Below are 12,587 nucleotides of genomic sequence, written 5' to 3'. Positions count from 1 at the left end.
CAGTGATTTCAATAGTGACGATTCGCATTAAGTGCCCATTTCCAAATTTAGCCTGTAGGCAGTTTTTTTAATTAAAAAATATTTTTAACCTGCATTCTTATTGGCTATGCGAAGTCTGGGTGGCTTTTGAATTCTTGGAAGCCATTCTTTTTTTCTTCTGTAAATGTATGCTATCCTTTAACCACTTCAAAATAAATTAAAAACTGGAAAGACCGAAATTCAGCCAAGCTACATGAGACTCCAATAACCAATGCAAATCTGACTTGGGTTCTGTAATTTGGAACTGGCTGTTTCCTTGTGTCTCACTGGCCTGCTGAGGTCCGTATTTGGTTATTCCACTTAGTGACGGTCCAAGTGCTGTTACTGAGAGCAAGAACACCAGGAAGCAGCAACATCGTCTCTTTTCTTAAGTTAATGTCCCGAAAGCGAATGGGGTGACACGCAATTAATCATCAGCGTTAAGTGGCTGGTTACCTGGCTTTCAAATATTCTTTGGCTTTGAAAATATATAGATGCTGGTTGGATCAAAATGGTGGCGTGCTACTTTTGGCTACTTTGGAAGGCCAAAAGGAAACAGCTTGCTCTGAATGCAAAACAGCCAGAACCCTGGGGTGGGGGTGGGGGGAGCACGGCGCCCAGCTTTGGGAAGACACTATCACCTCGCTGCTGTACTCACAATCAGATGACCCGGTGTGAGCGTGAGAGTTTGTCAGTGAATGTGTTGAGTGGATGAGGGCTGGGTCTGGAGACAAAACAGCTTCAAAGTTCAGGCAGGGAAGGCCCGGCTTGGCGCTGGATCCACCCGGCTGAGTAATCTCATTCTCCTCAGATGCCTTCTGGTTCTCAGCTGTCTTGGGTTTCTTCCTGAGAATAAACAAAGGGCCCTTTGAAGGAACTGACTGCATATTTGGGAAAAGGCATTTTTAGAATCTGTTAAAGATAACTTGATTTTTTTTTCTGAGGGGGGATGGGAGGGAGTCCAGTATGTCCCTTGTTTTAAAACAAGCTGATTCTTGTTTTTTCCCTCCAGTAATGGCCTAACTGGGAACACATGAAAGCATATGGGCCAGGCAAACAGCACCACATTTGGACTCTGTTGCTGTAAAAAAAGACCCTGTCCCAGAACTTTAGACAGCTTGAGCTACGTATGGCTGACATTATCCAAGAAAGCATCCTTTCCCCCTAAAGAGTTTTAACACGCTCTGGAAAAATACTCGTGGAGGTTTACCGTTCTAGCATTTGTCAGGAAGCTTAGAGTCAGGACCCGTGGAGTAATGGGAAGAGCACTGGACTGGGAGTCAGGAGCCTTGAGCTACGGGACTAGCTGTGCCTGCAACTTGCTGTGTGGCTTTGGGCACCTCACTTCACCTCTCTGGGCTTCAGTTTCCTCATCTGCAAAATAAAGGGCTTGGATTAGAAGGCCCTACAGGCTCCTTCTAGCTTTAAATCTCTGTTCTTGGAACACATTGTGAAGTATTCAGCTTTCCTGTTACTATTAGTTTTATGTGAAATCAACACAGAGTTTCAAATCCCAACCTCCATCTACAGGCTGTCCAGAGGGAGGGCAGTGGTAGAGGAGACTGTAAAGTAGGAAGTGAAGAGCGATTAAGACAGTGTAGGTTCTAGAAGGCAACGGTGTCTCACACATACCCACCCTTCTCTTTATCCCTCCCAGCCTAAAGTTCCCTGTGCTCTTTGGTTTAGTTAAGCACCCAGAGTTCAGGAGCAGGACTGGTATTTATTTGCCTTTGAGAAAGAGATTACTGATAGGGAGTAGAAAGGTGCTGGTGTGATTTAGCCAGGAACAGAATGTGAAATAGTTCAGCTATCAGTCAGCCCAGGAATCCTTTTCCCCAGGACAATGAAATCAGTGGTAACTAGCGAATCGGCATTTATACAGCACATGGACACCAGACACCCCAAAGGGGATGAGATCCTCCTTGAACACTTTCTCCAGTTTCTGTGCCGTAGTGTCTTTTTCTATCACTATGCCACCACAGAGAACTTTTTTTTTCCTTTTTGGAGACATTATGTGTGGTACATAATCTGTTGTAAGTCTCTGTGTTTCCATGTTCTCCTTGTTTCTATGAGCATGGCTTTGGACTTGTATACAGAATATTTCGTATTGAAATGTGTTGTACTGGGTAGTCAAATCTGCCCTCGCAGAATATGGTGTTATGATTAGTATGCTGTGTTTTTAGTCCAACAGGTTGTGAAATCAAATCTGTTTCTTCAGAGGGCATGAGGCAGAGACAGCGTGGTAAAGATCAGAATGGGTGGGGGGCTCTCATATATTTCTCAGTGTGGAGAAAGTCAACATAATAGATTCAAACTGCAATGCTGTATCCATTGCTGAATGGGGGACTGGGGATAACCCTCAAATCCTGTGCCTAGTGGGACCCCCAAGGATCTGCTCCTCTGGTTTTTCAGATTCAGAATGAATTCAAAATCAAAGTCTCCACTGTCAGACTGCCCCCTCCCCACTGTCTGTTTCTCCTGGGTGAACCAGTGCTTCCTCTGAGGTGTCTGTTTCTGGCAGGGCGGCCTGCTGTCAGGCTGGAAGCCTCTTGCTTACCTTTCTCTGCCCTACGGCCGCCGGCTTACCCTGTAGTCCTCACCAGCCTGCTCCCTCTCCAGACAACGGCCTCAACACTTTCTTCTACTGCACTGCTGCCCCTAACTTGCTCTCCATCCTCCAAGACCCTGGTTTTGCTGCTTTCCAGTCACTAAATCCCCCAGGACCGTGTTAGCCTGGTATTCAAGGGCAGTCCCTTATCTGCCCTACTTTATCTTGTGGGCCCCGTATATCGGCCACCTTGGTGTTTGTTTATCATTCGCAGAGTTCTGGAATGCACGTTCTTGGCTCTTTACCTTCGCTCATTACTGTCACTGCTTTGAACTGCCTGTTCTCATCTTTGCCAACGAAATGAGACAAACCCTTCACAGGTACTAAACGCTACACTGCTGTGATTCCCCTCTCTCAGACAGGATGGCTCCTCTCTGCAGCACTCTGACTCCTCGGTGCTTGCTGTATTCTTATCTTACTAACTCTTATTCCAGCACCGGCTAGTTACGTGCTACTGGCTCTCTGAGAGAATGGACTTTCTGTGGAATGGGATACCTTAGTAGTTGCCCGGTTCCTGGGATTCATCCATTTCTTCACTCTGCCTTTCTGCCCCCCTCCCCATTCACTCAGCCATGCACTCATCCTCCAGATATTACATGGCTGTGATGGGCCACAGATGCTGAGCAATCTGGGTCCTGTCCTCCCGGAGTTACTGTCTATTCTATATTGTGAATCAGGGCAACGTATACACAGCAGCCATTTAAGAGCTGTTTCCTGATGGAATGAAACAGAGCTGAAATTTAAGTATACTTGGAGACCAGTCCCAGTCTGAATCTCAATTAAACTTCCTCATTTTATGCAGCAGTAGAATCAACCTGGATTGGTTACTTTGTCATTGATTACATGAAGAGTATTTAATAAGAGTGGCTGGTCCTTGTAATTCACCTAAATATAGGGACAAAACACCAATGGCCATTATCATGTGGCAGAAAAGAAAATGGTCCCTAGTACTTACAGACAAAGCCTCAGCTAGCTTTCGAAATGTGGTTCAGAGAATTAAGGGTACACTCCTACACCGGCGCACTGCAAAGCCACCCAGTGGCTCTAACCCTAGAGAAATTGCACTGTTTATGCCCTTATTTCTTGTCCTGTATTAGATTTTGACCCTTGCCTGATATGTGGCGTCCCACCTTATGTCCAGAACCACCTTTGGAGGCTGTCCAAGGCACAGGAACACTGTAGCCACCTCTGTGAGTAGAACATATTCAAAACCAACCTCCCTGGCTCCTTCCCCTTCTTGCTTCCTATCACTTCATTTCTCCTTTTACCATGGCCGTTTTCCAACAGCCGAGAGCACTGCACACTGTCCGTTGTAGCATTTCCTCTCCTATCCCAACCTCTTTCATAATTCTTTGGGATTCCTTTCTCTGAAGCCAAGAAATATTAACACAAAGCAGCAGACTGTCTGACATGCACAGGTGCTGTTCTATGACCCATTTTTCCAGTTTGTGGTTTATCAGGAGGAAAGAGCAAACGCTCTTGTAATTAACCGAAAATGCCTTCTCTGGTTGCACAAAAAGAATTGTACAAACATGGCACATCTGAGGACAAGTTTCTACTAGCCTGAGTAGCTTGCACTATCCCCTGGTTCCTGTAGAGGGCAGCAGTACACTGGCTGACTCCAGGCAGCACTTCAGAGCCTAAACTCCTACCAGAACCTTCCTCCTGGTCACCATGCCAAAGGTTGGTTTGCCAAGCTCTCTCTGGCCTCTCAGTCTCTTTCAAGTTTGTTCTCTCCTGACTGCTGTGCGCTTCTCTCTCTCTCTCTCTCTCTCTCTCTCTCTCTCTCTCTCTCTCTCTCTCTCTCTCTCTCTCTCTCTCTCCTCTCCCTCTCTCTCCCTCTCTCCCTCTCTCTCAAAATTATACACTCTGATGAGGTCGCCCCTCGACCGGAAAATGAAAACTTCGAAGAAGTCAGAGAAGCCAACAACAACAAAGAAAAACCCGGGGGAGAGGGGAAATGGGGCTGTGAGGGAGAGAGACTTCAGAACAAGAAAAGGGCAGATGTTTCGTAAATATATGCAAAGCAAAGCTGGGTGTACCCTGAACACTTCCACAGAAAAACAGGCCAATCATTGTGCACTTCCTCCCGCCACTGTGGTGCAGCTCTGCATTCAAAAAAAGAAAGAAAGAAAGAAAGAAAGAAAGAAAGAAAGAAAGAAAGAAAGAGAGAGAGAGAGAGAGAAAAAAGTGTGGCCGCAGGCACCCGCCTTTCAACGGTCAGTTCTGACATTCTGACTGAACATGTCCCAATTGTCCAAAGAGAACAAAAACATTTTCATCTCCCCACTGTGAACATTTTTGTTATGAGAAAAAGGCTGCTTTAAGAAGTAGGAAGGCGTTTAAGGTGAAGGGCAGCTGTGCTAGCCAGCAGAACCTTCTGGCTTTTAACTCTCCCTGTGCTGGCCCCGGCAGTAAGTTTAGGCTGAAACATAGCAGTGAGTGAGGCTGTGGAGGATGTTGGCTCTTCCCGAACTAGACCATATTGTTTGTGCAGAGAAATATGCATTAAAACATATGGGCGCGCTGTTAGGTATTAAGCCTGTTAAATGCATGGAAATTAGGCAGATCGGTGGTGTTGGATGTATACAGTTCACACTCCTTCGCACACACTGCACACACACAGTGGCAGCACTGCTTTCTGCAACATATGGAAAAATAAATATTTTATCCATGTGAGCTCTTATCAGTCTCCAGGGTCTGTTGAGAGGCGAGTGCTCTCTCCCATCTTTCTCCCTCTCTCCTTCCACTGGGCTCCCACCCTCGTCTGCACATTAACAAGCTTTCTGCTTATCAGCCTGCTTGGATAGGAAAGAATTAGTCAGAACCTCCCTTTGATAAATAATTACGCAGTCGCTGGATCAAGATAATTTAGATCGTGATGCCTTTTTGGAGTCGTAACCATTTCCCTACGTACTCTGCTCCTTAACTGTACAGTGCCTGGCGATGGCAGAGGGGGTGAAGTAAATGCTACCAACACTCCTACCTGGAGAGTGGAATTTAGGAAAACTGAGCTCCACTAGCTAGTAGCCACGTGCCCAAGACAGGGTATTCTGCATCTCTGAGCCTTTATCTTCCCCATCTGTAAAATGGGAAGAGTGATGCCTCTTCCAGCTATGGGCTGTGGGTAAGAATAAAGGAGATGAGGCAGGTTGTGCTTAGCACAGTGCTGGTCCAGAACCAAGTGCTCAATAGTGGATCGTTTGGAAAAATATTAGTTCTGTGGTGTTCACATTAGCTGTGAGTAAGGCTTCTTCATCTTAGCAGCGTTTTCAATATGTGGCTCAGGGGCTAACTATTGTGGATGGAGAAGGAATGTTATCGCCCCCCTTCTGTTCATGCACATGTCACTGCTGTGGCTGTGTTGAGAGGTCCTTAGCGTTGAGGGTCAAGCAAGCTGCAGTAGCCCATCAGCTTGAACACTGTGGTCTATTCACGGACACCAACCTAAAGGACTCTTGCTTATCACGCCTTCTTACAATTTATCCTTTCATGACTTGGCCCAGTATTCTCACATTAATTTAAAATGTTTTCATGATTAAAGCATTTTATTATCTCAATCTTTTCCCCCTTCTTCTTGGCAGGGCTGATTTACAATCTTTTTTTCAGTGTCTTTCCTGCCTCACCACAGTCAGTATGCTGGCAGGAAATAATGGCCCATGTGAACGTTTTAACTGAAGGGAGTTGAATGAAGGGTCCCGAGGTGAGGTGAGACTAAGGGACTCTCTAGGCATGGTGAAGCTCTAGAGACAAAACAACAGAGAGTTGTGGATCTCATTTCTGAATCAGTTAAACTGGAAGGCAAGGGCAGGCACCTTCTGTGAAGGAGTCAGCATGGCCCTGGGGTGGGGCCTTATGGTCTGACTGCTTGCTTGTCCTGGAAGGAAGTCTTCTTTGGCCTGATTCTAAGGGAAGCTTGAGAACACGTGAGCCCAGGCACTGGAGTCCTGAGAGGCCACTGGATCATGCTTTAGGACAGGGAATGGGAGATGGGTTGGCACCTACTGCTTCCCCTCTACATTAGCATTTCCTTTACCCTGGTCCTCAATACTTTCTGGAAGGAAAAAGCAAAATACAATCACATCAGTCCTGTTAGCTTCCATGAACCTATTTTTTCTGTTTGCCATTTATAGAGCAGGGAAACTGAATAAGTGGGGCTCTGTTTGTGTTCCTTGCTACATAACGCAGTGCCCAGAATAGCGACACCCACTGAACGCTCAGTAAATCTTAGTGAATTGAGTAGACATACTCATCCCTGCCGTGCCAGACCCTATATATACACCATCTCATTTAATTATCACAACAGTGAGTCAGTAGGCAGGCCTGAACACGTGTGCGGGTAATGTGTTCAAATCCAGCACCGCTTCACCATTACCTTTCAAACAGTGAGAACAGGCACGGAGAGCCAGACGTCCCAGGAAGGGGCACACTGGTTCAAAGTTCACATTTTTATATTTTTCCCACCTTAGGGATTATTTCTTTTGTTTGTGTAAGGAAGCAGTTTCTGAACAGCACAGACTATTGGGTTTGTAACTCAGTCTACCCCATCTCTGAAGCTCAGGAGAATATGAAATATTTTTCTGTGACAGGTGACTGTAGACTTCCTTGCAATTTCCAAGAAAGACCCCAATTCTTAGGTCAGAGTTCTCTGCAGCACAGGAATGTAGGAGCTACAAAGAATATAGCCACCTTGGTATCATGCTACACCCGAGCATGGCTGCTCTACCGGCCCAGGCTTTACTCTGTGTTGAAGGAGAAGTCAGACATGAGACACTATTCAGACGTGAGAAGTATGCACTTCTTGCACTTCAGCGTGAGGATAAACTATACAAGCAAGTCCCCTGTGTGCTTACACACTGAAGAAGTGTAGGTCTCCTCTCATGCCATCAGTCCCCAGTCCTCAACGCCCTTCACTCCCCACCTTGGCCTGGCCATCAGCTGCATACTAGCTACCACCAACACCATGCACGAGACGCTTTACAGGGGGAAAGACGCAAAACACAAGTCCAGCTTCATTTCTTTGGTTTTGAGGCATGCTAAAAGCTAAAGACATAGGTAATATGAATGTGACAGTCCTACCTGGCACCTAAGAAGATTATTAGCCTCCCAGGTTTAGTGTTTTCTGGTATCAGAGACTTCAGTAAAAAGTCATCCCATTACCTGCCCCATACTATCCAGAAAAACCCTAAGTACAATTAAAGTGAGAGTCCATGTATAATTAGTTTACATGCATAGCGTCTAAACAATTCAAACTTTTGGAGTTTCTTACTGTAAAAAAAGCATATATTCATCTGTTAGTTTAAATATAATTAGTTAATAAATTTTCATTATTTCCCTGTGGATATTGAATCTCCTGCCTTATCTCATTTCTGCACACTTTCTTGTGAGAGCTATATTTATATAGAAATACCCAGTGTACAAGGAACCCAAGCAGCTGCACAGAGCCATGCACCCCAGAGGCAGAGCAGAGCTGGTAGGATGGGCTGGAAATATGGTGGAAGGGGCCCAGAGTCCTAAAGGCAAGCCTTGGTTGGCTGTTGCACTTGCAGGGAGACAACAGTCTGGTATGTATGTATTCCAGAGTTCATGTAGGTGTGGGCAAACTGAGCTGGCTCACAGACTTGACCAGGATGACATGAGATTCTACAGACCAGTAAACAATGAGCTAAGTACACAGGGAGAGGAGCCACACCCATCTTGGGGAGCAGCACACAGGACCAAGCAGAACAGCTCTATTCCTGCCGGGTGTACAGAGATCCAGAACGACACAACCACAGCAGATGGGCGGGGAGGACACTAGCCAGGTATGCATGCCGTGAGTGCTGGTAGCTGAACACTACTGCGGGTGTTAGGACTGGTCGCTCTTGCTGAACCTGAGAGATGAAGCTGTGTGAAATTTTACCTGCTTTTACAACTGTGTGGCTCACCACCACCATTACCACCCCTGCTGCCACCACCACCACCACCACCTATTAAACAAAGTAAACTAGTTCACTAGGGGCATAATGTACTTACAGTAGTTTCCAGATAATTGGCGTTACTCTTCAGTAAATCACTCCAAGGCTTGGGCCTAGTGCAGATGTTCATTGGGGCAGGGGACAGAGAGTGGCTGCATCTAGCAGAAACAAACAACAACACAAACGGGTCATTAACTGAGTAGGACATGGCTATTGCAAGCTTTGTTCGTTTGTTTAACAGTGTTTAAGAGAGATGAGCTAAGGAACATGGCTGCAGCTGGTCCTGCATCTTGGCTCCAGAAGGTGGCAAGCCAGAGAGGGGCTTTGTCCCTGTAGTGTCTCTGCTGACTCCTGGGATGGTCTCCGACATCAGAGCACCCCGGCAGTGCAGACGGAGCGGCTCTGGGAAGCTGAGTGGGGATCAGAAGGGAGAGACCGGGAGTAGCATCATTCCGTGGTTTCCACATACTGGTTGGTTGTTAGTCGACACAAATTATACCTATCTGTAGCACATAGAATGTTAGCTCAATGTTTTCAGATTTGTATTCGTTGTGGGATCGACAAATCAAGCTAATTAGCATAGATATTTCCTCACTTATTTATGTTTTGTGGAGATAATCATTATTTTTTTATTTTATTTTAGATATTAGAGCAGTCAAACTGTAAGTCTCAGCAGCTGCCTGGAAGAAGAGAATGGAGAAAAGAAAGAGAAAAAAATGTTTGAACTTATTTGTCTTGTCTCAAATAAAATTTTGCATTCTTTGAACAACATCTCTGTAGCCTATGTGAGCTACCATTTTATTCTCTGCTTCCGAGTGCTCCACCTCTTTTGGATTCCATAAAAGAGATATTTATGCTGTATTTATCTTTCTGTGCCTGGCTTACTGTACCTCATGGCTTCTAGGTTCCCTCATGTTGTGCAATGACAACTTGCCTTCTTTTTTAAGGCTGCATAGTACTCCAAGGTGCCCCTGTGTATCACAGTTCTGGTATGTTTAATTCCCTTCTGTCTCTGCCTTTCTACGGCTCAGCCATTACTTCTCCTGAAGACAGTCACTTACATGGGTTGAATTCTTGCCTTCTCTCTGTTCTCTTTCAGGAGAACCTTTAACCCCAGGGAGTACAGCATTAGAAAGTGTAGATTCTGATCTGTCCCTAGAGCCCCCAGCTCTTCCCTACCCGCATCCCTGCCCTCTGGGTCCTGTTCAGGATTCACTTTGTCTCTGAAACTTACCAGATGGGGGCAGGTCACTGTCTTGACTGTTTCCCTGTCTCCTGTCTGCTGCTCTGTCTCCTGGACTGGCTTGTTTTCCTTCTCCTCTTCCCTGGATAGATGAGTTCTTTAACATTCTCACTGCAGGCTTTGTCTAGAAACTTGCCCAGACCTCAGCAAGCAGGTTCTCAGAGAGTATCTCTACTGCTGTCCCTAGCTCTTACTTTCTGAAGTGCACCAGACCTATAATGTGAATCGGCCAGTGACCAGTGCACTCACCATCTGTTCACCCAGTGTGCATACTGTATCTAGTAGACCCGTGGAAAAGATGAGCAAATCAGGGTCTCTAATGCTGCTGACTATCCATCGCTATTGAATAGTATCAGACTCTTTTAAATTAGAAACTTAAAGAGAAGTCTCACTCGCCTTTCTTCAGAACCTGTTGCTTCCCCAGGGTTCTCATTTCCTCACTGCTGCTGGCATTTGTACTGTGGGCCTTGTCTATAGCTGAGCAGATACACTGATGTTTATCCCGATGCTTCTGCCTTCTCGTATGGAATCACCCACCAAACCTGTGGTTCTTCCTCTGGCCAACTTTCTTGAATCTCTTGTCTCTTCACCACCTGCTGCCAGAACCTCTGAGAACATCTCCCGACTGCCTCTCTTCTTCAGTCTCTCCCCACTTTATACCAGCACTAAACCTTCCTACCACTGCTATATCAGCGTCCTAAAATGCCAGCCTAAACATTTTGTGTAACACTCTTTAGAGTAAAAACTCCTTGTGTACTGTTATAAGATAGTCCCAATCCAATTTCTATTCATTCTGTAAGTCAGCGAAGCCCCATTCTTCCCTTCATGTTCATAGTATTTTTCTCTTTCTAGTGTCTCCATATAGGTTCTTTAAGAGCCATTAAATGCCACCTCATTTAGGAAGCATTTCTCAAAGGGGAATGCCCCGAATCCTCAAGCACTGAGTTGCAGGATCCCTTGGCGCATCCTACTAACTCCAGTCACCACTGTACCATTTGTCTCCCTACTTCCAGAAAGCAGAGACGAAACCCCAGGGTGGAGGCTTCAGATGCAACCTTTCTCTCTGCCCCCCCTCTTGTCTTCCTCTCTCCTGCCTCCTCTCATCATAAGGCAAGCCGCAGAAACAAGACTCTTATCTGCAAAGCAGGAGATAGAAATTAGAAGCCCTTTCCTAAAAGCAGATCGTGAAGCTTAAAGATATTGTTCTACTCTTCACGAGCCTTTCTGTGTAGGAAAAGACTACAAACATTCTGACATACCTTCTTCGGAAGAGAAGATCTTATGACCCCGGGTTAAGAAATGGTCCTGTTCATGCACAGATAGAAGGAATGCTGCACAGAGAGGCCAGCAAGAATCTGGGCAGACAGGACTTGCTGGGTTTCTGTGCTCAGTCTACTACCTTTAGGTCACACTCCTTTTGACCAATCCTATTTCCACTCGGCTGTCCACTGTCCAGCCAGCTTAAATACTGACAGCAGCCCTGTATCTTGGGTCTTCATCCTGAAGTTTCTAGCATTAGGTAGAATTGTGGTCCAGTGCATTTCTCAAGACTTTCCTTTTATGACTCTGTCTTTGGCTACAGAGGTGTTGGCAACGTCTTTTTATGGTGTGCAGAATAAGGACCATGCCTCTTTTCCTATGTCCATAGTACAACGTTTTGCATAAGCAATGCCTTGAATATGGATGAGTGTTGGCTGAGTGGAATTCCGAAGGAATAAAGAATCTTGCTTAGAAGGCCTAGAAACTGAGGATGAACTGAGGACTTCGAAGCTCATTTCCTCCACTGTCCTTGTATTCAGACAGGGGATTAAGGGAGCCAACTTGCTCAAGGACTCATCCTTGTTAGAACTAACAAGGACAACTGATAGAGAAGGTCTTGTATCTTTAAACACGTCAGTGCCTGCCGAATACCAATAAGGCCACCAGATCACCAAGAGCAATGATCAGATTAGAGACAGGGAGAGTTTGGGTGTACACTATGTTTCAAAAATAACAAACTTGCTTCACGTATTGGCTTCAACAGACAGAGAGTATAAATAGCACTTTATGTTTCGATATGCTTTCAAATGAGGGTGGATCAAAACAGCAAAGAAGCAGAGTTTTCTAACATTACCAGAAGTAACAATTACGACAACACTGAAAATACCACCAGGCTGATAAACCAGGACCGAGGATTAAAGGCCATGGCTTCAGCTATGGCTCCTCATGGAGACAGGCTACAGCAATGCTACAGTTAAATTCATTATAGCTGTTTGGCAGTCTTGCTACATTAATACTTCCTTTCCCAGCAAGCTTGCTCACTCTCCCTGTTCTGGGTGAGTTTAAATTTGCACTTATTTTTCTCCTTATTTAAGGGTTTACTTATGGAAACGTGCAGGTGGCTGTCCCAAGTCTCTTCTCATTTTCTTGCCTTGTTTTCTCCCAGAGATGGAAGAAGTATTATTTATTCCATTTCTCCTCTGACCTCAAACAGATTCATCTTTTCTTTGTCCTAAATGAAAGGCTAAAACAAAACAAATGAACAAAGAGACAGCCCAAACCAAACTAAAACTAAAACCAAAACAACTGTCTTGGGATAGTGGTGTTTACCATAGCAAATGAAACATCTTTCAGGGTCTATCAGTCACTTACTGGCCAGGAAGTCTTCCTCTTAAATAGTAGTGTACAGTACCAAAGGCCTCATCAACTCATCGGTACCCAGCAGAGGAAGAAGATAGTAATATTGATCCAACTTTTTGGCTGGTATGGTGGAGAGGTGCTA

The 12,587-nt window shown here is 45.4% G+C and overlaps 1 protein-coding gene across 9 annotated transcripts in view; it reads right to left on the bottom strand.

Moving 5' to 3' along the window:
* Window positions 1–12,587, bottom strand: part of Zbtb20 (zinc finger and BTB domain containing 20) — a 257,502-nt gene that overhangs the window by 45,842 nt on the left and 199,073 nt on the right. For 7 of the 9 annotated variants that reach the window (XM_032900209.1, XM_032900208.1, XM_032900214.1 and 4 more), the window contains 3 exons: window positions 8,642–8,741; window positions 1,229–1,392; window positions 677–864 (listed from right to left, as the gene is read on the bottom strand). In XM_032900209.1, the coding sequence (XP_032756100.1) occupies window positions 677–864; window positions 1,229–1,239 (199 nt within the window). In that variant the 5' untranslated portion in view covers window positions 1,240–1,392; window positions 8,642–8,741. The remainder of the gene's footprint in view (window positions 1–676; window positions 865–1,228; window positions 1,393–8,641; window positions 8,742–12,587) is intronic. The other 2 variants (XM_032900215.1, XM_032900216.1) reach the window with 2 other exon arrangements.

The sequence above is a fragment of the Rattus rattus genome, chromosome 4 (genome assembly GCF_011064425.1).
Source record: "Rattus rattus isolate New Zealand chromosome 4, Rrattus_CSIRO_v1, whole genome shotgun sequence".
NCBI lineage: Eukaryota > Metazoa > Chordata > Mammalia > Rodentia > Muridae > Rattus > Rattus rattus.
The sequence above is the reverse complement of the archived record's forward strand: the minus strand, read 5'-3'. Positions and strand labels throughout refer to the sequence as shown.